General features: G+C 31.2%; 2 protein-coding genes across 9 annotated transcripts in view; one reads left to right on the top strand and one right to left on the bottom strand.

Moving 5' to 3' along the window:
- Nucleotides 1-2,526, top strand: part of LOC118188712 (galactose-1-phosphate uridylyltransferase-like) — a 138,409-nt gene extending 135,883 nt beyond the window's left edge. For all 6 annotated transcript variants that reach the window (XR_015040810.1, XM_085815675.1, XM_085815676.1 and 3 more), the window contains one exon: nt 2,291-2,526. Coding sequence is in view for 5 of the 6 variants with exons in the window: in XM_085815675.1 (XP_085671801.1) it covers nt 2,291-2,353 (63 nt within the window). In the remaining variant the exon portion in view is untranslated. The remainder of the gene's footprint in view (nt 1-2,290) is intronic.
- Nucleotides 2,527-2,562: 36 nt separating this feature from the next.
- LOC118194746 (band 4.1-like protein 4A) overlaps nt 2,563-20,827 on the bottom strand; it is a 342,463-nt gene continuing 324,198 nt past the window's right edge. For all 3 annotated transcript variants that reach the window (XM_085815671.1, XM_085815672.1, XM_085815673.1), the window contains exons 25-28: nt 15,670-15,760; nt 12,101-12,195; nt 8,054-8,165; nt 2,563-3,644 (exon numbers count right to left, since the gene is read on the bottom strand). In XM_085815671.1, the coding sequence (XP_085671797.1) occupies nt 3,528-3,644; nt 8,054-8,165; nt 12,101-12,195; nt 15,670-15,760 (415 nt within the window). In that variant the 3' untranslated portion in view covers nt 2,563-3,527. The remainder of the gene's footprint in view (nt 3,645-8,053; nt 8,166-12,100; nt 12,196-15,669; nt 15,761-20,827) is intronic.

Below are 20,827 nucleotides of genomic sequence, written 5' to 3' on the forward strand. Positions count from 1 at the left end.
TTCTTATTCTTAAAATTTCTCACGATTTTTATGGAACTTGGCTTAATACTTTGTTATATAAACAAAAAAAAAAAAAAAAAAGTGATTTTGGACGTCTGAAAGCAATTGAATTTTCTCTAGATTATATCTAAAACAAAACCTTGTGAATTAGATAACTTCTTGCTTTGTGAGAGAGAGCATATACGTATCCAGAAACTTCGTTCTCCAGTTCTCCAATGGGCATCCAATGGGCTCCACTGAGTGTCATCTGGAATATATTAGCCAATGAGAACAAAGCAAGCTGTTATTTGGATGTTCTTTACTTATTTCGGTCATTTTGTCCTGAGTTGTGTGAGTACACGTGCCTTCGGGAAATAGTTTTAGAAATTATCATCTTTTGGTATGTCTGCGAGAAAAGTGAAATACTCGTGTACGTTTAAAAAATCGTACACAGTTGACTTTCCTTCCATTATTTCCTCAAGGAAATGTAATAAATTTGCGCTGTGTACCGCCTGTCCTTGTGATTTTTCGATTTCGCATGGTGAAAGAGCGGATGTTCTCAAACATGTGCGTACACAAAAACACAAGGACAACAGGAGTTGTTTTGAAAAAAATGGAAAATTAAATTTTTCTTCGGAAACAAAGGACCAAAAGGTTATTAATGCAGAATATCTGTTCTCTGCCTTTTTACTAGAGCACAACCTGCCACTGAATGCATCGGATCACGCTGCAGTTTTATTTAGAAAAATGTTTCCCAATAGTGAAATCGCTAAGAAATACTCAAGAATCAAAACAGGTGCAATTGTTAAAGAACTAGATTTGAAAAATAAATCTTCAGTTATTGATTGCATTAAAACAGCTCCGTTCTGCCTCTCTGCGGAAGCAATAATACCGATTCAAAACTGTATCCAATTGTTGTTCAAAACTGTATCCAATCCAGAGTCTTTAGAAATTGAATGCAGTTTACTTTCTGTTCCCACTTTAGAAGGACATTTGACAGGTTTTAATATAGCACAGCTAATTATTAAAACTTTAAAAGAAAATGCAGTTCCTCTGGATATCTGCGTAGCACTTGGTGCCGATAATGCACCAGTATTGGTAGGCTTGAAGACTGGTGTTGCAGGCATCTTGAGAAAGAAAAATTCAGATTTGCAGATTATGAGGTGCACCTGTCACCTCTTAAATTTAGCAGCTGAAAAAGGAGAAGCTTCTTTACCAATAAATGTGGATGAATACGTTGTTGATATTTATTATTATCTTGAAAGGAGTTCTAAAAGGAAGGAAAAATTGAAACAGTTCCAACAACTGCATAACAGCAGTTTACAATTAGAAAACTTGGATGAAGTTATAAAATCAGCTAGGACTGACACCCAGTGGAGTTTAATTGGAAAACTGAAAGATGCTGATGGAATTTTAAAATATAGTGAACTGTCTAGAATTATGTTGGCCATCTTGCCAAGTTCCCCATAGTAATGCAGAGTGTGAGAGGATTTTCAGTGTTGTTGGGAAAACGAGGACTAAATTTAGATCTAATATTAGTGATGACACATTAGAAAAACTTTTATTAGCAAAAGCAGGCCTACGTGGCAATTGCTATGAACAAAATTATGAAATTTCTTTCTTAAAGAAAGCAAAATCTGCCACTGTTTATAACATTTGTACAAAAACTGATTCATTTTTTTAAAAAAATTTTTTTTAACGATGCAAGTAATAAAAAATTTTTTTATGTGTAAGGTATTTTTGTGTTGCTTGCATTTAAGAATTAGTTACTATTTAAATTCATTATCAAAAACTATATTTTCATCATTTAAAAAGTCTTTTTAACATTGTGAAAAATCTCCCGATTTCTTAAAAAAATCTCCTGATTTTTGAGTGTCACAGGTTGGCAAGTATGCATAATGCAAAAAATGGCATAATAGTTGTTTAAAAAATTTTCCATAATTTTATATTTAATATGCTGGAAATTCTCATATATAAAGGTTTCTCAAAAGGCAAAAAGGGAGCAGAACATTGAAATTTAATGTTTCAGATATAGTCTCCTTCAGAAGGTAAATGTACTTTGTACTAAAGAAAGTATTTTTGCATAATTGTGCTTATTAACAAAAAAAATGAATTACTGTTATTTTTAATTAATATATTTTTATGCTTATGAAAGAATATTGTGCTTCTGTTAATCCTGTTTATAATATTATTAAAAAAATTTGAGGAAGGTATTGTGTCATGGCATATTTATGTACTGTTATCATTTTTAGTTATATATATTATTATATATCTTCTTATGCACACACATTTTCAATTTTTGTTTGAATAGGCTGCTGAGAAGTTGAGACAGTTGCCCATAGAACATTACAAATTTCGTAGTTCTGCCAAATAATGTTTGTTATTTTATGTATGTATAAAAATTTAAAATAATTGAAGTAAAAATGAATTGTGATTCTTGTTTATACTTGATAAATGACAATTCTGTATTTTTAAGAAAGATGAATTTTGTAATGAATTTTATGCTTTTTAAATTTATGAAATAAACTGCATTATTTTCAAACACTTTATTGTGGTATAGCATTATTAAATGATATTCAGACGTACGGTTTTGGAAGTCTTTTATTTCAATACCATTGAGAATTTTAACAAATTAGGTACACAGATTGTAAATGACACTTTTAGAAAATATTACAAAATTTAGCAAAATACATAAAAATTTTTGTAAAATTTAAAAAATTACTGCTTTAAAATGATAGAAAAATAATTAAACACGACTTAGGTTTAGTTTCTTTAAAACTCTTCGAAAAAGGAAAAATTCCTAATTTCCACACAGTAACATCAATATATACAGTTTATATTTTTATTATAAAAAACATTTCTGTGGTGTTCTGTGTTGACTGAAATTTATTATATTGAAAAGTACATAAATTTATTGCTAGCTAGTTGATAACTTATAAATATCCAACACCAGCAGTTTTATATTAAAACCATGTGTACATTTTGATAATGTTAAGTATCGGAAGTAATACCGTTTTTCTTTACAAAAAAAAAAAAGTTTTTCTTCAATATTAGAAATAAAAATACATAATCCTTTACAATTAAATATGTTAGAATTTTTTTATAAATAAAATATGTATTCAATTGAGCATAATAAATTGTATGAATTAAATTATATTTAAGATTAACATATTACATTATAATACATAAAACACAAATATACAGTTATATACATTTAATTTCATAACCTTATTTTTTGCATGAGAATTAGAAGAAATAATAAATATTATGTCATTTTCGAAACACTGTTATATTAAATTGCACATGTTTGGTTAAATGCTCAGCATTATTGCTTTTAATTAGTTTTTCACTTCAGTTTATTACATTACATTTTATGAATTTAAAAATCTATCTGTTTTACAACTGCTGGTAATTATTACAAATTCCACTTATTTATACAACAGGGTGAATGAAATCACAAAGATTTCAGTACTTGAAGCTTTGGTTTCAAATTGTTGATAACTATCTGATTTATAACTTACTACCTTGGCACTAAAAGTTTTACACAATTATAACTCTGTACTCATTTCATGGCTATTATGAGATGATTGTGTTTCACTTGACTTTGGCACTTCACCATTTGGTCTTGGGGAACACTGTGTCCAAGATTGGGAAGATGTAAAAGTCTGAAATCAATAATATGCATTATTCAGTACTAGTTTGCTAAAATAATACTTTATTTATAATATCAAAAAGTAATACAGCACAAAGTCTTTAATCCGGACGTCCATAATCCGGAATGATCTATAATCCGTACCTCAAAGCTACAAACTTTCTGCATAATGCGTTTATGCATGCGCATAATATGTTTACGCATGCGCGTTTAATGTATAACAGACGGTATAAGCTAGGCTAAAATATTATCTATTTCAGTTAATGTTGTAGCGGTGTTCCTTAATCTTCTAATTGGATCCGGCTTATTTTTTGCAGAATTTTAGAGCCATTTTATAAAAAGTAAGCTTGAACTTTCGATTATGTCAAAAAGAGTTTCCCATTCTGGAGCTGCCAAAGGATCTACAAAGTGAAGGCATGTTTCGATGTACCGCTTCCGATAGTGAAGAAAGTGACAGATAGGTTATTGAAAAAACAAAAATTTCGATTGACAAGTTAGTTGGTATTCTCGACACAGCAATTGCAGGGACTTGAACAGTGGAACTAAACAAGAAATTATGTCTGTTTATAGAATTAAAGAGAAAGTATTAGCACAAAAAATGAAGCAATTTAAACAATTTACATTGAAAGAAATGTTTAATAATGTAAACAAATAAATATTAAGCTTTTTTTTTTTTTTTTTTCTTTCTTTCTTTCTTTCTTTCTTTCTTTTTTTTTTTTTTTTTTTGTAAATTTTGATACCCTTTAGATCATAATTGCTCTTTATTTCATAAATTACGGTTTCATATTTTTAATTTTATAATTTCTGCATGCCGTCTTACCACATTTAAATTGATGATCTGTAATCCGGAAAAACCCCTAATCCGGAATCGCCGAAGTCCCGACGCCGGATTAAAGACTTTGTACTGTATGAGCTATTAATGAATATCCTGAAATATCTTCAGAATTAAAAAGTCGCATTATTTATAATGATAGAAAGGATAAAATATCTAATGGAAACTAAAGAGAAATTTTCCCAGTGTCGCATTATTTATAATGATAGAAAGGATAAAATATCTGATGGAAACTAAAGAGAAATTTTCCCAGTAACTAGACTTAAAATATCTATGTTACATATCTGGGAAAGGGGACATGTTATATGCTGCAGTAGATTCACCAACTGGATTTAAATCAAATATAATTTTGGGATTATGTTTAATTAAATAAATAGTGCTGTTATGAATTGCTTCTGATATTGAAGGTTAGTCTTAAAATTTAATGTATTTATGGCCATCGCATTGGTGATATGCTCACTTGGTACTGCTTGCATGTGTAGCAGTCTATTAGCACCAATAACAAGTGCAGCAGTGCACGAGTTTTGCATGCCCTTGAAGATTATGACCTTGGGATTCAATCTTGAGTCTGTTATATGGTAGTCTTTAACCAAAAGAACTCCTGTGCGACAAATACTGTTAGGTTAGGTTATTTAATTACGACAAAGCCTCGAGGGCTATCTTCCTAAGGGGAGGGATGCCTTCGTGGAGGACTTTCTAAGGGAAACTGGCTCGTATACACGTTACACATGAGGAAAACCACGAAAACACCCATGTCTAACCTCAGACCCAACTACCAGTGTTCAGCGACTTTACCGCTCAGCTGCTGGTGGGCCTCCAAATACTGATATTTGAATAGCTTGTGATGATGAGCTCTCAAGATTACTACAGGTTTATGAAAAACTTCAAAAAAGGGTTTTTCCAGGGTAATATTTTATATAATTTTCAGTTTAAAATTTGATCTGGAATTTAATAAATGCAACTGTAAAATGTAATGTAAGTTTACACTGCTTGAGTGTAGCAAAACTGAATGTCGCATTATAAATTAATAACAGTGTTAATTAAGTTAATCGAAATAATCTTCATTTTTCAGAGTTTTTTTATTGTGGTTAAATGAATTAAGCTAAGTTTTGGTACTTTTTTGATTTATTCATTGTTATTTTAATAGAACTAGAAATAGTTTTATTGGATGAAAATCTTCTCTTTCCTTCCTTTTTTTTTTTTTTTTTTTTTTTTTTTTTTTAATAGAAATGTGTTAGCATGAGTTTTAATACTGCTGTTGCATGCATATTTTGTCTTTCCAGATTTTGTGTGTATGTATATTATTTCCAGTGGAGTGGTCTTAATCCACATTATCCTTCAGCCTAAAGATGTTCAAGCACAGTACATAAAAAATATGAAATGCATTAAAAAAGTCACATGATTTGCAGAGTTTTCTTTTGATATTTTTTGGATGAGATTGCTTTAATTTACCATCTTTGAATAATGCCTGTTGTTGCAGTGACCAACTTTCCATCATAAAAGACATCATGGCGATCATGAAACTAAAGAAGGTCAATCAGTTTTTGTTAACCTTTTGACTGTTGATTATAGCCTAATAACTGTTAGCTACCTAACTGCAACTGACAAAGAATTTCTGACCAAACAAAATTAGAATGATTTCAGATTTTCATGGCTGGAGACATAAATTGCAGTAGAGTACAAGATGCATAATTTAGAAAGTTATTTAAATGTAGTCTTGCCACTTCTTGGTGTCAGAACATTTTTTACAATAGCTTTTGCTTTTGTTTTATCTCAAAACAGCTTTTTGCCGTGGGAATTATTAATCAGCAATTTACTAATGTAGTTCATGTTTTTGTAGCTAATGCTATGTTTACTGTATGTGTGCAGTGTTGATAAAATCTTTACAGTGTTACCAAAGCTTTATCTAAATTTGAAAACACATCCATCTCCTGTCATCCATGCAAATATAAGGTTGAAGTCATGGTTGTTCTATAGTGATGCTAAACTCATGTTTACAACTAATACAATTAACTTTGTGAATAACAGGAGGCATAGACATTTATGAATGATAATGTTCTTATTTTCCTACATAAATTTCCTTGTTCCATGTCATTTTTATATTACAGTAGAAGTCCAGAAATCTGCAAAGCTTGGGACCAGAGGTTGTGCGGATTTTAGGATTTTGCAGATTTCAGGACAGGAAAGATAAATCATGATATTCAGACTAAAAGTGCAAAATAAATAAGGTGTATTAGATACATTTAATTAAGTTTTTATATGTATGAAATTATTATTACATATATAAATTCATTATATATTATTCATTGTATTATATGTACACAGCATCGAGGTTTGCCGATTTCGCCCCATGCAAAGATTTGCTTCGGATTCTGGTGTTAGAATCACTGTTGCTGTAAAATTTCTACAACTTTTCTTTATTTTTCCATATATTATACACAATCGTGTCGCAATACCATACGATTCTGCTATAAACCGAGGAGTAGCACCTGCCTCCATCTTTTGCAGAATTTGCGCTTCATTATCGTCAATGCAACGTGTTTACGTTTTTCAATGTTGGAAGTAGTAAAATCATGAATGTGTTTCTTATCTGACATTGTATTAAAAAGGGCTGAAATTTAAAATATTGTTAATTCTTCTTAATATCCACAAAATATTCGGATTAAAAAAAAAGGCAGCACTAAATAATCTTGTGAAATAACAAAGCTCAGAAAATACAACAACACAAATAGTGAACTTGAAAGAAGGGTTGAGTGAATCGTCTGCTTTTTTACCTCGATGCAGATTAGAGGGGAAAAACTTTTATCATGATGTAAATAATTTGGTATTTCTGTTATGACTCATTATTATTCGGTAATTATGACGTCATCATTCAGTAAGTATTTTTTCTTCGATATTTCGTACTCAATATTGCGGTTTCTGGAACCTATGAACTGAATGTTTATATTTTGAGAGGCAACGTGGATTTCAGGAGTTGGCGGATTTTCGGTATTTGACTGTATTGCTTTCTGTTTCACTCCCATGTGACTGGATGACACAAGAAGTATAGCTGGAGCACAGAAGTAAAATATGAACTAAATGTAGCATGAACAAAAGCATATTAGAGATTTAAAATGTTAATTTAAAGTCTTTTATTGTAAAACAAATTAGATATTTCATTTAGATGTATATCATTTAATATTATCACTTAATATCATCCGTTAAATGTTCAATATTAATGTTAATATTTAAATGTTTATTGGTGGGAATAGTTAAATGTTAATGAATCGAAAAATTTATAATATACAGCCATAGGTACCAAAAAATGTGTTAAGTATTGTCTTACTGACCAAGAACAGAATTATGCCCTATTATAATAATACTTTTAATGATGCTTTAGGCATACTATCTGATTTTGACGATTAACAAAATTAATCTTTTTCCAATAGCAAAATTGTTTTTCTTCCCCACTTTTTGAACTGAAATCAGCATCATATTGAGAGAGGGTTTTTCATTGAGACTGGTCTTATTAATTATAATTATCAGTTCTGATTTTTAAAAAAAACTCATAAAAAGCATTATCTTTTTTGATTATATTGCCAGTCACTTACCTTTGGATACTGTTTTGTCAATTCCTCATTCTGAAAGGTTACCCTATGTGTCATTGATGGCATTGTGACCAGAGATTTCTGTGATGTTGGATAAAAATGACCATTCACAAGTCTGTCAAACAAAACAAAACAAAAATGAGAGGAAAGACAGATAATTAATTAATTTATTTAAAATATTTGACAAATTTAAAAAATGAGATGCATTTTTCATTATCTGACTAATGAAATAAAATTAATTTAAAAGTGGTCTTCACATCATTTCAAATTAATATTGTATCAAATATTGTTTGTGTATAATTGAATACATAACTAATACAGTAGCTTGAATTTAATTCATGTAACTTAAATTATTTTATGCCAAAATGGCATCGACATAATTTAATATTTTATACAACCTTTATATTTACTCAAAACAAATTTTCATCTGGAATGCTTTTTATTTATCATTCAGATGATCTATCTCATATCTGATAGTACTTATCTTGTCAAATGACTTGTCAGCCCCCTTAATTGTTACAAAAAGTAAAGAGCTAAAAATGCATTAAGAGGATAATGTATTCATATATGAATGCATAGTTATTTTTAGAACAGTTTATTTTCATGTAGAATCTTCCATGGACTACATCTTAACATATAAAGCAAATCGTGCATTAATATCTTTTGTGTTTGAAGAGAACCATACTTTATTCATGGATACTTTTAGATAATGTTATGTTTATTTGTTCTGATAGACAACATTGCCTAAAATCTTTATTCAGCATCTTTTTAAATACATCCACTGATATAGGATTTTTCTCTAACAGATCCAGAATTCTGGGATTTTTTCAAAATTCTACATAAAATTTTTCAGTATTGGAATATTTTCTTCATCAAATTAAAATCCATTACTATGAAGGAAAGTACTATTAACCTTTTAACTGTCATGCCCGAGATAATCTCGGGTACAGTACTGGTGTTCGAAAATGTCACGCCCGAGTATTACTCGGGGTAATTTTTTTTTTTTTTGAGTGCATCGTATTGTTATACCTGAATATATATCGGGAGACGTTTATTTCGGCTTCATCTCTTTGTCAAACCCGTCTGTATCTCGGGAAAAGTTAATGTGCGCTCAGTTCAATAGATGACAGCACTTTACTGAAGATTTCAAAGGTTAGAGGTTATTTGGTTCAAAGTGCATGGGGTCTTTTTGTTGTAAAATAGCCTCCAGTTCTTTGAAACGTTATATAGATGATTTAGATTCTTCAACCGAAGGTGAAGGATGTGTGTTTGATGAGCAGTATTTATGATACTTCCATGGTCAGCCTCAAAAATAAAAAATGGAGATATACTCAAGCCGAAGATTGTTTCTAATTACGGTCTAACTATGGGTGGTGTAGATCGCTGTGATCAGGAAATATCGTTTCATCCAGCAATCCGAAAACGTCAGAAAAAATATTATAAAAAGATATTTTTACATTTACTAAACAAGGTACTCTGGAACTCATATTTGCTCTATAAAAATGTAGTTGGGAAACGTATTACATTTTTAGAATTTCGAATCCAAGTTGTAGAAGAGCTTTTACATAAATATGATGATGCAGCTTCTGAACAAAAGAATGTTGGCAGACCACCTACAATAGATAACCCTGCCCGTCTTACTGAACGACATTTTATATCCCATTTTCCTCTTACTCCTGCGAAACATGAGCCTACAGACAGTGCAAAGTGTGTTGTTTGAAAAAGGATAAAAATGGGGAAAAGATAAGGAAGGAATCACGATTCTGGTGTAGTGATTGTGGAGTTGGTTTGTGCTTGGAAAAGTGTTTCCAGTTGTACCACACAAGACTGAATTACTGAACTACTAATAGGTATTCACTTATATTTATTTATGTTTTAGAAAATAATTAATTTTTTTCATTTTTAGAAAATAATTCTCCACTAGAAGCGAACTTTGCAACTGCCATGTTGAGTGGCAGCCGCCTCAAAGCAAATATGCAGTGGCTACAAAACTTTAAAAATTTTACCCATGTACGTCAAAATATCAATTTTTAACTACTTAAGTATATTTTATTTTGTACTAAACATTTGGTTTTTGCAATGAAAAAATTTGACAATTTGTGTACCCAAATCATCAAAATAACTCGACAGTTAAAGGATTAAATACAGCAACAGTAGCAGTTTTGAGTAATTTAGTGATTTCACCTTTTTTGGGGAATGGATACTTTTTTGGATAATGTTATGTTGTTTTGTCTTGGTAGACAGAAATTCATTAAATCTTTATTCAACATCCCTTTAAATATACCCAATAATAAGGGATTTTTCTCTAACAGATGCAGAACTCATGGAATTTTTTCTTTAATTCTACGTAATTTTTTTTTAGCATTGGAATACTTTCTTCATCACTTCTGTATTTAATTAATATGAAGGAAGAGTACTACCAAATATAACTATTCTGGATAATTAAGTGATTACATTTTTTTCATCTTCACTATCAGTTATTATTAATAATTTTACTTTTCCCCCTTAATTTCTGAAATACTTCTATATTTTTTATGACAGTAATTCATGCTTCTAGATATATAGATCATCAAATTTTGCTCAACATCAGGTGAAATGTTTACCCACCTGCCCTCAGTAACACAGCCACTGTTATTTTTTGATGATCTTGATGAACATATGTCTGACAATTTAATTCATCCTAAATATACTGCTTAAGATTCAAATGGGGATTTTACTTGGACAGAATTTAATACTAAATAGCGACATCAGTCGAATCCTAAGATGCAGTCTCATATCATGACACATTTCCTAAATTATCAGGACAATGCAGTTTTAAAAGAACTGTTCTTGCAATCCTATTGTTACGATTATCAGCAGAGGCTGCATCTATGATAAAGAATTCAGGCTCAAATCTAGTGAGGTACGGATGCTTGTGACTGTAATATCTTTGGGAAATGAGGACACTAAAGCACATTGATCTGAGAGCCTTTTCAGAATGCTGGTGATATGGAGATGAAGAGTATAAGACTTGATCACCATCCATTTTTGATCAAAATTTGTATAGTACTGGGAAAAATTATACTATCTTCTCTAGTGATGAAGGTCTATGACCAGTAACATTTTGAGCATTTTACAATATGTCACTCAGCATCTACCAATGACTGTAAGACAAGTGGATTGATTATATCCAATATCTACCCAGGGAAATATTATAACTTGAGGTATGAAATATTTATATGTTATACTTGTATTAATGTCAGTATTACCTTAGGGTGCACATAACTAAAGACAAGACTTTATTATGACTTTTTTGCTGCTTTTTATACAAAGCTTTCTTTTCTTATTTATTTAGATTAAAAATTACTCCTTACCATTTCTAAGCCAATTCAACCTCAATTTTCTTCTGTTTGCATATGATTTCACATATTACTGGTATAAGGATTTGCCTAGTAAGTGAGATGTCTGATTTGAATCTATTGCTAATGTTGCAATCTATTAGCAAATCGTAATGAATGTCTGTTAAATGCAGTAAACACAGCATCATGTATGTTCATTGTTTGTATAAAGCTTATCAGGCATTGCTATGTACAGTAGTATTGCAAAAGTAAAATACTTTTCTGTTTTTGATGGTTTAGTATGAAATGATAAAATGATAGTAATATACCATCTTTGTAAATCAAAATGTAAGATCATTATGTGACACAACAGTAATTTAAGACTAACCAATGCAAAGAATGAGACATGTAAGTATTGTTGAATTAACATGGAAGACATTTAAATCATAAATTAATATTGACAAAGTTGGATAAATGTAAGAAGTTTTGAGGAAATTGAATTCCTTTTTGAGTAATTTTCTCGAAAATAAAAGCAAAAGAATGATTATTTGTGATGAAAGATTTGTAAAGTTTTTGTCATACTTTGCCAGAAATATTACTCATCTAATTAAAAATGAAATGCCAAATAATTGTCATTCCCTGCTACTGAAAAAAGGAATTTCAGTTTAAATTCATTAAAAAGAAATGCGAGATGTATAAACAAATAAATATTGAAAAAACATTTAATTTTTACCTTATGTTTTTTGTTATTTGATCCGTAGATAAATTTTGTACACTTTCTTGTCGCTGGGATGCTCCTCCTTTGAGAGTATTTTCTGGTGACATTTGCTAGGTAAATAAATTTTTTTTTAAAATTAGTCAACATTTCTAAATTTATTTAATAGTTTTAAGATTCTAGTATTTATGAATAAGCTGTTTTCAAATCAAAATTTAATATGTAATTTAATAGTAACTTGGAAGACACTATGGTTAAAATGAAAGTTTGAAATATAGCATTTGTTATGCTTCATTAAAACTGTTAGACAGGAGTAAATTTTCATGATTAAAATATTTACCTATTTTCTAGGATGAGATCATTATTGAGTATAAGAAAAACAACATTGATTAAGTAGATTTTATTTTAGAAGCACTAAATTATTTTAAACTCTCCTTCTGCTTGTAGTATTTAGCTTTCATTTAGTTGCAGATGAAGATGGAATTACTGAAAGTGAACTTTTGGTGAATTCACTTTGTTAAATAACTGAAAGCGATTCTCCAGAAATCTGTTAGAATCTGTATCAGTCAACGTCTTGTTTTCTTTTACTCAATTGTAAGTTTTACTTCATGTATCTCAAGATCATGAATTTATGAATATGTGGCAATGTTATTTGATTCTGCAATTCTTCAGTATATTGTTTATTAAGTAATTATTCAATATTTATAATTCAGCAGTGTCATGCTCTATTTTTAAATTCATGAAAATAAAAATATTAGATAGCCTTGAAAATAAAAATATTTAAATATCCTTATATGACTGCTGCCAAGATAAACTCAGGGCTTGATTAGCATTAAGCAAAATAAGTGTGTGCTTAGGAATCAAGGAAAGAGAGAGCCAGGAAAGGCGGAACCACAAAAATTTCTCATTGGTAGCTTTCTCATGGAATGTATGGTGCAGCTAAACCAAAACTGAGAGAGAAGAAATGGGTTAAAAAATCTAGCAAAAATGTGTGTGAGCACTCTAAAATCTTTTAAGTGCTTGGGACATCTATAAGTCTTAATCCGGCTCTCGATAAACAGTCCGCATTATTCACTTGTTTACTAAAATTAATCCGAGATTGATATCATAATAATCAGTACTATGAATCTTTCATTCTGCTTAGTTAAGGTCGGTGAAAATATTGCGTTTGCATAAGATTTCAATAGAAGTGCTCTAGTAATATCTTTAAAACGAAGTTATAAAATTTAATTTCTCCATGATAATATATTTTAATCTTAGCTATGGAAATATAGCATGATGAATTATTAAAGAAAAGATTAAAGGGGGAGAAACAGTCTACATTAATAACTTTTAAATTATATATGTATTATGCTTAAAGTAGATGCAAGTTACTAAAATGTACTTTATTATCACGATCATTAATTCAGATGTGTTAAATAATTAACATAAAAAATGGCGCAGCTGTTTACTCTTCTTTCTAGTACAGCTTTCACTTTCATTTGTTTATTTATTTAATATCTTAATATTTTAATAACATGTTCACATCAGTTGCTATCCTAAATAAAACTGATTTTATCGATGGGAAACAGTAGCTGGCTTTCATATGAAATAATGACTTTGTGATGTGTAAACATTGAGAACTTTTTTGGCTGTCGCAAAAATGTGCTCATGCTGAATATAAATCAACATCTTTTAATTTAGTAACTAAAGCAGTTAAAAGCAATGATAAATCTCACACAAAGCAACTGGCGTTTTTCTTCCATAGCATAAGTTTATGCACTCCACCGAAAGAGTATCTTAGTGTATCGCAGTTAGTGCATTGTGGAGAGAGCGTGTTGAGCTCCAGGAGCGCCGAAGAGTCGGGAGCTGTGCTCTGTGTGTCGTCGAGTGCATCGCGAGTTGTAGCTTGGAGAGTCTCAAGAGTACATGGAGTTCCGAGAACGACCGAGCAGAGTCGGGAGCTGTACTCTGGTGCTTTGCAGTGAAGCCGTCTCGACCGTTATAGCCTGATAATGTGAAGGCTGTGTCGCTGATTGTGTCAGCGTGTTTGTAGTAGATCTTCGACGACTGTAAAACGTGATTTTGGAGCTACCCTGATTAATATTGTCTAAATAAAGTGTGTTTCGATATTCCATCAAGTGCTGTCGTCGTTATTCACTCTAAATCCATACGAACCACGCACGAACTTGAAGTAAAGGAAGAAAAAAACGCAACAATAATTTGTTTTATGCAATATTTTATATGTTTTTACCCCTCCGTTCATTTATATACAGTAGTAACTCTGTAAGTCTGCTTTGAAATACGTTCAACTTAAGGTACGTCCTCCTTTGGCCATGAAATCTTTCGTTTGGTATGTAGTATTTGTCTGGAATACGATTCGAGTTCGATGAGTCATGATTGCGTACATTGGTCTTGTTTACCTCTTTGGAGGTAATGCTAAGATTGGCAATGGGCATCCGTATTTCTGTTGTTACTATTCAGTAAATAATATATGCTGTAACATGAAATTTTACGTGATTTTCTGTTTTTTCGCGTGTATTTTTTTTTTTTTTTTTTTTTTTTTTTTTTTTTGTAAATACGTTAACAGTGAGTTTTAAGAAAGTTTATGAAAAGAGTCAAGCAATGAAGAATAGGGTTAAGTTCACCGCAGAGGTGGAATAAGAGATTGTTGAAAAGTATGAAGATGGCATGCATATCCGGGACTTGGCTATTGCATAACCTATGCCGAGAACAACGGTATCTATATTTGCGAAAAACAAAGACGCTATGAAATCGGCTAACGTGGGGCTAAGGGTGAAATTGATTACCAAGCATAGATCCGAGACATTAAAGTATGTTGAGAAATTGCTTTTTATCTGGATTATAGAGAAACAATTATGTACAGCATTTCATTTACATACAGTATATATTTCACGTACTCCATTTGTATTTAGTATTAAATAATGTTATAATAATAATAACAATGAGATATATTTTCCATTTATTCTTGTTGCTAAAGTTCATTTGGTACACGTCCAGTTTATACTTCAAGGATCTGGAACGAATTAATGCCGTATTCGTGCGAATTATGGTACGAATTGTGTACACCTGAATTGTTTTTGATACTTGTAGGTTATCCAGCATTAATTGATGCACTGCTAAAATCTGTTGCTGTCACTTGGCGATGAAACCAGGTTTTTTTCCGGTCTGATGAGTATTGTTTAGCATTCAAATTCAAAATGTCACCAGACAGATGGTTAGTGCCTGTAACTTATCTCTGATAAATAAGAAGACTGATAATTATGAGCTGTATCACACTGCAGCATATTCCACCATTTACTAGTCTTCATATACATTCCATTGTTTGCGTGTAGGGTTGCCGAACGATTGCAAGAATTAAGAATCATGGCTGGTTTCTTTTGGTGATGTATTGGCAAGAACCGTGTAACCAACAAGCACCTTGTTTTTCTACTTATTACAAGCTCAAATTTCAAATTTACTATATTATAAAAAGTTCTTAGTGTGTTAAGAATTTATTCAAGGAAAAATGTATCACATTACTTGCAAAGTCAAATTAAATTTTTTTTTTTTTTTTTTTTTTTTTTTTTTTTGTCTAACGTACTCACCCGTGACCTATTAAGGCTGGTATTCTTATTCGCTTGCCATTCCTGAGTATTTTGTTTTGAAGTTGGAAGTACTGGACTGTCGCTTCCATACCTAAAATTTATGTTTAATACAGTTAGCAGAATAACATAGAAGTAAATGTTAATTGAAATGAATAGCAAACAAAAATTTATATTAAGTTGTTACGCATATTTTTGCATCTTGTCTTCATTGATATTGCATTTGTTCCACACAGTTCTGCAATCTCATGACGAATTTTAGCAATAATTCTTCTTATTATTATTTTACCTAACAACTATTAATTTATAAAATGATGTTATTGTGCTTTCTATATAGTTTTCTTTAGCATTCCCCTCCCCCAAACATTCTTCGAGATTTAGCTGCTTTTTTATTATTATTATTATTATTATTAAACCTTGTATTTTTAATTTAACCCCCTCAGTTTTACTTTTTCAAGTACTTCAAGTATTTATTTTTTCCCCAGTTAAAACTTTTTTAAAAAAAATATATTCATTTTTCTGATTTGACTTATATAAAAACGAACGGACAGGAAATTAATTTAGCATTTTTATAATAATAAAACTAACAAAAATTGTTATGAGTAAACAACTGCTGTTTGCTCATTAATAATCCGAGACAACTTCCCATAAGAGACTGCAAATAGTGCCGGCGTTAGGCCGTTTTGCCGCCTGGTACAATATTTGTGACTCCGAATCTTTGCTGTCCGTTTCTTCCCTAAATTCTATATATATATATATATTCTTTGGAGCTGGCGTTATTTGCAACAATACAACTATTTAACCGGAACCTGGGAGGTATGTATAGTTATCTATATTACATTAATTAAGAATAGATTATTTTTGAAAGTAGAACCTCACAGAAAATCGAATGGTCTGGCTAAATTAATTATTGAAGTTTAGGGTAAGCGTCAATTAGGGATGATTGCGTTTAATCTGTCAGTTACATATGTTAACTTCCTTTTGTAGTTAAATTAATCACTCGTGAAATGGTTGTAAAAGACAAACATTTATTTAAAGATAAATCTTAATAACTTACACGTATCGTATTCGTAAACGTACATAACATAACAAACGTACTTACTGCATCGTACCATTAAACATTTCAAGCGTACATCATCTCAATGTATATTTTTAAAATTATAAAATAGAACGACATCCAGAAATTAGCTGTTGCCATTTTCTCAATAGATATTTTGTCTAATAACAATTAAATAATTTGCAATTGTGCTTACATTCGACCATCCTGACTTTTCAATTGTCCTCAATTGAACCAAATCTTGTCATACATTAAAGCAACAAATAAACAGCAACAAAATATAATAAGTAGGTAGGAAAAAATAATCAAATATAATTTAAAAAAAAATTCTATATGTCCTACACATGGGGAAAACCACAGAAACACCCATGCAGTCAGCCCGTTCGCGGGATTCGAACCTCGGACCGAACTTCCACTGTTCAGCGACTTTACCGCTCGGCCGCTGGTGAGTCTACTTACTTGACTAATAAATTAAACACATAAAAAGTTAATAAGAAAAGACACATACACACACACACACACACACACACAAAAAAAAAAAAAAAAAAAAAAAGTAGCCCTCTTGTTGAGAAAACTGAATATTAATGTAATGAACTGGGAAAAAAACTGAAACGTATGTTGAACCGTATGTGGTGTAAATGCGAAAAAAACGATGCTTAATAATAAAGCTACGAGTAAAGAAGACCCAAAGAAAAAAAAAAAAAAAAAGTTCGGTTAGCAGGAGTGCGATAGCAGCAGCGCGAGAGCATAAAAACCCTTCTGGATGGCCGTTAAAATCTAAAACCTTTATTTGTTTATTTTTTTTAGTATCTAAATTTTGGGGGCTGGGCTCAAGAAAAGTTTTTGCATAGGGGCCCAAGAGTTCTACGCTACTGATACTAATGTATATACTTTTGAGAAGTAATATGAATGAAGGTGTTATTTAGATAATGTGTAAGTAATGAATTGAGCTTCAATTTCAATGGCCTTGATACTGGAAGATGCTAAGCCAAGGTGAAAGTAGCACTTTCATTGGGACCGGAATGAATTAATGTGATAACGATATGGAAATTTATTTCTTTAGTCGAATATGGGAAAGTTTGTGACTTTTTGATTAGTGCAGGGTTTCTTAAACTTTTTGGGCGTGGGGACTCCCTAATATTTACGAACATTTTGCGGGACCCCATAGCATTGCACTAATCTGACACACGCGTGAATGAAACTATCAGTTTCTTCACTTGTACTGTAATATAGTATTGTAGTTTTAGGTCATTGACCTTAATTTTTAAAGTAAAATGAAAGTTTCTATTATATATATATATATATATATATATATAATGCTTAAACGTTTTTCTTTCTCTGTATTGTCTTATCTTTATGTATTTTCAGGTACATTATTTAAAAGTATTTGGTAATTGTAAAATTATTATAATAAGTTAAAGAAATACCAAAATTGCTAAATTTTTAGCGACCCACAGTTTAAGAAACTCTGGATTAGTGGAAGAAAGAAATATTTGATCACAGTTTTCTAAAGATAGTAATTTATAAGTAAGTCAAGAATTCCTTTAGAAACTATTATATTTTATGAGATCACTTTGAGTAAAAATGGAACAATTAACATGGAAAAACACAGAACATAGAAATTAACCCGGAGGAATTAACAAGGAAAGCATCAATATTGAGAACTGATATTGATGAATATTATTCGAAATACAAACCTCTTGCGTGGAAGTTCGTGATTAGATAGCGAACGGGACGTTTCTCGTAGATACCTTTCTTTTCTAAACACACATGTTTCAGTTCTTTGAATCTCTTCATTATCAAAATAAAAACTCATTCAGCAGATAGGTTTAATTTTTGAAAGAAAAATTAGTCACATGGAGACAAATTTTCAAACGGGGGGAAAGGAATGAGTAAACGAACATTTGTTGGGGGCCACAGCTGGTTGCATACGTTTATTGACTTTTGTAGAGGTCCTGCACAATGCATTTAGAACAAGTTTTCGATTGAACACAGGATTAAAAATCATCTGCTTTTTTAGATAAAGTGTGTGTGTGTGTGTGTAATTACGGCAAAGCCTCGAGGGCTATCTGCCTGAGGGATGCCTTCGTGGAGGACTTTCTAAGGAAAACTGGCTCGTATACACGTTACACATGGGGAAGACCACGAAAACACCCATGCAGCCAGTCCGTTCGCGGGATTCGAACCTCGAACCGAACTACCAGTGTTCAGCGACTTTACCGCTTGGCCGCTGGTGGGCCCTTTTTTTTTTTTTTTTTTTTTTTAGATAGATAAAGAGTTACTTTCAAAAGTGCTCCCTTTCGAAATGCCGTATCCTTTTCAACCATCACTTTTGTTAGTATTAAAAAAGAATACAATCTAATAATTTCATTGGCGCAGAATATTTTGTATGGTACTTCTAAACGATTATAAAAGAATGAGATATTTGTATAAGGATTTTTCATACTTTATTCTCTTTTGTTGCTAGTTTTCAGGTTAGGCTATACAGATATAGAAAAGCACGCAACAGCTATCTGCCTAGTAGGAGAGATGCCTTTGCGAAGGACGTTAAGAGAAAGTGGCTCGTATTCACTTAACATAAGGGGAAAACTCTGAAAACCAACCTTGCAGCTAACCCATTAGCCTGGGATCGAACTCCCAGTATTTAGCGGTTTAATCTTTCGGCTACTCATGGGACTGTTAGTTTTCAGATTTTTTTCTGAGTACAGTATTTGTTATTTATCGTTAAATTAATATATTTTAAGATGCGTATTATGAAAAAAATGTGAAAACTTACATCTCATAGTTCTACACGTTTTTGGCTATTACATGAAAGATTTATTTTAAAATTCATTTTATTCAACAGGATAAAACCTGCATGAATCATTTTCAATTAAAACATAATGACCTCAATAAACTTTTGAAAACGTAAAAAAATAGCTCACTATTTTCTTGAAGAATGAATTTTCGAGGAAATGTATTTAAAGTTCCCCCCAGTGACGGGAACAGTCCCTGGCTACGTAACGGTTAGAATGCTAAACTATAATTTTTTTTAGGTAGTTCAATGAACTTTATCATGAGGCGAGGATGCAATCAAATTGGGATGCCTTCATAACGGTGCCGCAGCAAGAGGTAACGTGCACAAATTGAAGCTCAGTTTCTCCTTGAAACTGATTATCGGCATCCTTATGCAAGTACGATTTTCAATTTCAGTTACTGATTTATTAAATAAAGAAGGTATTATATAAATCTTCGGAATCTTTATGATCTCAATTATAATTCCAAAAAGTATCATATACGAAACAATATGTCATACCTTTTTTAATACTTTTTTCATCCATAAAAAACCAGTCCAATTTTGCTAATGTTACCAACCTCGCTTCAAGAGATCCTGATTGTATTTTTACAGGTTATAAAAGTATACATCTTTTCTTGGGGAGGGAACCACGAAAAACTCCCATACAGATAGCTCATTCGCCTGAATGTGAAATGGAGTTGATCTAGCTGTTTTCAGCAATATTACCGTGGGCCGCTAATGGATCTTAACAATAAATAGTTTTAATATTGATAAAAATTTGAAGCGAATGCATGCTTTGCAACACTGCTCCTTATATTCTTTATGGTGCATAAGTTGATGTATATTGAATATCAATACATAATTGGTCAGCGAGTTCCTTATCATAGGTATTATAGCACGTAGTTTAGCAACGTTTCCTATTTTAAAAAGAAGCGAGTTTTAATTTTCCCATTCGAGTAAAAATTGTAAGACCTACCTCCAAGTGCTAATAAAGAGCTGAAATGCAGAAATAAGAAAAATTTACAATATATTCACATGTTTTATAATTTATAGGCACATATTTTTATTCAGATAATTCGCTTCCATTTTCTTTGTATTTTTCTTATAAAGTTTATTAAGGCTTTTAATTATATACGAAAATTCCATCTTCATTTCTTTAATTCATGTGATGTCAGACATAGTAGCGTAGCTAGAGGGGGCTAGTTCGCCACAGACAGCAAAATTTTGAGGCGCCAATTTCATATGAAAAAATATTTGATGGAGGTTAGTCCTGTGAATCTTTCAAGCAAATAAAGAACAATATGATTCTGAACTACTTTATGAAATTA

Source organism: Stegodyphus dumicola, chromosome 4 (genome assembly GCF_044657685.1).
Source record: "Stegodyphus dumicola isolate Sdum_Otavi_A_Nest chromosome 4, ASM4465768v1".
In the NCBI taxonomy this organism is placed as follows: domain Eukaryota; kingdom Metazoa; phylum Arthropoda; class Arachnida; order Araneae; family Eresidae; genus Stegodyphus; species Stegodyphus dumicola.